The 3,451-nt window shown below is 48.2% G+C and overlaps 1 protein-coding gene across 1 annotated transcript in view; it reads right to left on the minus strand.

Annotated features, from left to right (window-relative positions):
* PTBP3 (polypyrimidine tract binding protein 3) overlaps positions 1-1,568 on the minus strand; it is a 118,347-nt gene extending 116,779 nt beyond the window's left edge. Inside the window, exon 1 of the mRNA XM_044660463.1 lies at positions 1,446-1,568. Coding sequence (XP_044516398.1) covers positions 1,446-1,568 — 123 coding nt within the window. The remainder of the gene's footprint in view (positions 1-1,445) is intronic.
* Between the last annotated feature and the right edge of the window lie 1,883 nt (positions 1,569-3,451).

Below are 3,451 nucleotides of genomic sequence, written 5' to 3' on the forward strand. Positions count from 1 at the left end.
GGGGGGGGGGGGGTAAGGAGAGGGAGGAGACTACAGAGCGCGGAGAGGAAGCCGAGCGAGACCGAAGGGGAAGCAGGAGCATTACCACCCCCACTGCCCCCCCCCAACCGCCCCACGCCCCCTCCCCCGCACACACGGCGCCGCACCCAGTCTCGGGAAGGTGAGGGGGCTCCTGTGCCCCCTCCCTCCGCTGCCGCCCTCTCCCCAGCTTCCATCCAGCAAAGCCCAGGGGCCGGCGCAGGGATGGCGGAAGAGGGGGGGGGGGAGCGAAAGGTCCAAGAAGGGCGCGGGGAGGCTCAGCCGCACTCCTCCAGCTGGCTCAGCTCGGGAGCGGGGAGCCCGCCTGCACTTACCCATCCATGGCCCAGGAAGGTCGGGATAGCTCGGGCGGGAGGGAGAGAGGCCACGGGGGAAGTCCTCGGGCCGGCGGGCCTGGCGCAGCACAATGAGCAGCAGCCCAGGGATTCGAGGGCGTGGACGCCGTAGGCGGGGGGAGAGGGGAGGGAGCTTTGGGAGGAAAAGGCGGCCGGACACCAGATCGGGCCGCTCTGGGATGCAAGGGAGCGGCGTCTCTCTCCAGAGCACCCAGCCCCCTAGCCAGCCGGGGAAGGAGAGAGCTAGAGAAGGAGGAGCGGAGAAGGGAGCGCGCCCCCGTCACCGCCTCGGGACCGGCAGCTCCTCCGCCCGTCACGCGGCTGCTAGGCGCGCCCGCGCGCGTCCCCGCCCTCGAGAATAGACTCTCCACCCCCGCCCGTCGCGCGAGCGCGAGCCTTTCAGGTTCCCTCCTCCGCCCAGTTTCCAGACGCCCCGCGCGTACGCGCGCCTCTCCCCACAACCCCTCCCGGCCCCAGCCGGCGCGCGCGTGCGCGCATCCTTGTGCAACCTAGCTCGCCCCACCCCAACCTCCCTTCTCCCCCGCCGCGCCCCACCTCCTTTCCTGTTTCTTAGATTCGTGGAGAAACGAGCGAGCAAGCGCTCTAATACCTTTGCTTCTGCCTCTGTTCTTCCTTCTTTCCTTTCTTCCGTCCTTCCCTTTTCTCCCAACTCCCTCTCCAGGAAGAACATTCAACTCTACTTCACCCAACTACCTAGACCTAAAGAGGAAAGGGCAATGAGGTTGGTGTCACTTCCACCTGGAGGAATTGCAACCCCCCTTTCCCCCTCCCCAACCCGTGATCCTGGAAGGAGGTAGTCCTGGCCGGGAAGGAGCGGTGCCTTGGAAAATTCCCCGCTGCACACGCACACACACTCAAACCCACGCCCTATGTCTAAGGTTTTCTCTTCGTAAAAAAGAAGCAGTGTCTGCTCAGGACAATCTGAGGCTCCCGGTAGTCCCTTATTTCAGTTATCCGCTCTAAAGTCCGTAGTCAGGCACCAACCAGGATGGGAGGGGCAGTCAAACAACGGATAAACAGCTAGCACACCCCTGTAGGTTTGGTACTTACCCCAAACCGCTCATGTCCAAAGAAAATACCCCATTTTTGAGGTTCCCAGGACTGAAGCGTCACCATATCCATGTAGCTTTCTCCAAATGAAACGCAGTTTCGGTTGTAAAATTCAACAGGCATCAATCAGGCACCTAAGAAGGGCAAGAAAGCAATTGAGGACAAGAAGCTTAAACTAAGCTGGGATCAGATGGTTAGCCGTGGATTCTTGCAGTTCAGATCAATGTGCGCGGCTTAAAATCATAGAATGAGAGAAAGATTGTGTGCAGAACATGAGAACATTTGAGGCTATTTTTAGCCTCATCCTTGCTCTCACATTACTGCCTATGCTTGAATTAAAATGTAAGATGGAGAAACTATCGGAGTTAAAGATGCGTCATGAAATGGGAGACGGGCTCTAGAAACTTGGGTTGAAGATAGGAAATGCTTGGATCTCTCCAACCCACCCACCCCTAATATCTTCCCCACCTTCTCAACCTAGAAAATACCTTGAAAAAAGAGGGGGAATAGAATTCTTGTGTTTAGTCCCAGAGATCAGGACTAGGTAGTAGGAATTGCTCCGAGGCAGAGTTAGGGTCGATTTAAGAGAAAAGTTCTAACAATGAGGGCTGTTCAGAAGTGAAACGGCCTGCCCTGAGAAATGGCCGGTTTTCCCTTTCCCAGAAGGGCTGGATGACCTCTCATTCAGGGATGTTACAGAAGGGATAGATATCCCTTATATATAGATATGGTTAGATAAGGGTTGAACTAATTATCTGTTAAGGTTCTTTATATCACTGAGATTCTGTAGTCTTCACACCATAGAGGTCTGATCCCGTCTCACTATTACTCTAAAATCTTCAGTGGCTCCCACTTTTATCTGACCCATTAAACAAAGTACAGCCAGTTTGTGTCAAAGGTACCAAAGACCTGAGGCCAATTCTTTAACCACTACACCTTGCTGTGTCTGGCTATGTAAGTGGAAAATAATAGCTCATATTTATATAATCCTTTTAGGTTTGCAAAGTGCTTTATATATCTCTCAGTTGAACCTTACCATAATCCTGTGAGGTAGATATTATTATTATTATGGTTAAGAATTTTTAAAAAAGATATGGGGTAGGTAGAAAGAGGAGGGAGTAGGGGATTTCTGGTGTAGGAAAAAGAGTAGCCTTTAAGGTATGAGGTAGGAGAATAGTTTGTATTGGGGAATCACAATATTTCAATTTGGCTAGGCTATATATAAGGGAAAGTAGTGTTCTATCAGGTTATAAGCAGACTCTGTAGGGCTTTGAATGCCAGGCTAAAGAATTTTAAACTATGATCACCTGCTAAATTTTTGACTCCTGGAAGTTAGGGACAATTTATCTTTGTATATCCCTCATATCCTAGAATAAAGTGATACAGTAGTAAAATAATGTGATTCAAATAGAAGCCACATATTGAGATATTTATTTTGTAAAGTCCTTTTTAGATTTTTTTATAGTCCTCATGCTTATCAGTCTTAATTACATTTTAATTTTAAATTAGATAATATGCAATGATCCCACTACTGGGGGAAATTTAACTTGATTCCAGTTTTTTGCATTTACAAAATAACATGCCAAGAAAATATTTTTCTTTGTTTTTTATTACACTTTCAGAGTAGAGTCCAATAAAGGGATTATAGAATCAAAAGGAACTTTTGTAAACTTTGTAAACTTTTATTTTAAAAAAGAATTTTTTTAACTTTTATTGGGTAAAACAAAACTGCTATCCAAAATATTTCTACAAACTTAAAATTCTACCAGAAATGAATGAATTTAGCTTTTTCTTTCTTCATGACTCTGCTAGAACTGAGTTTCAACCCTTTGAATATTTTTATTAATTGAATGGATAGGAAGTGGACAATCTACTCTTAAGAGATACATTCTATACTAATCTTTCATAGCTACATAGCCTTTACTAGCTATATAACCTGGATATATCATTGTCACCTCCTATTATAGATAGTCAGGGCCATTTTTTCCAGCATGGCACTGTTAAAA

The sequence above is a fragment of the Gracilinanus agilis genome, chromosome 1 (assembly GCF_016433145.1).
Source record: "Gracilinanus agilis isolate LMUSP501 chromosome 1, AgileGrace, whole genome shotgun sequence".
In the NCBI taxonomy this organism is placed as follows: domain Eukaryota; kingdom Metazoa; phylum Chordata; class Mammalia; order Didelphimorphia; family Didelphidae; genus Gracilinanus; species Gracilinanus agilis.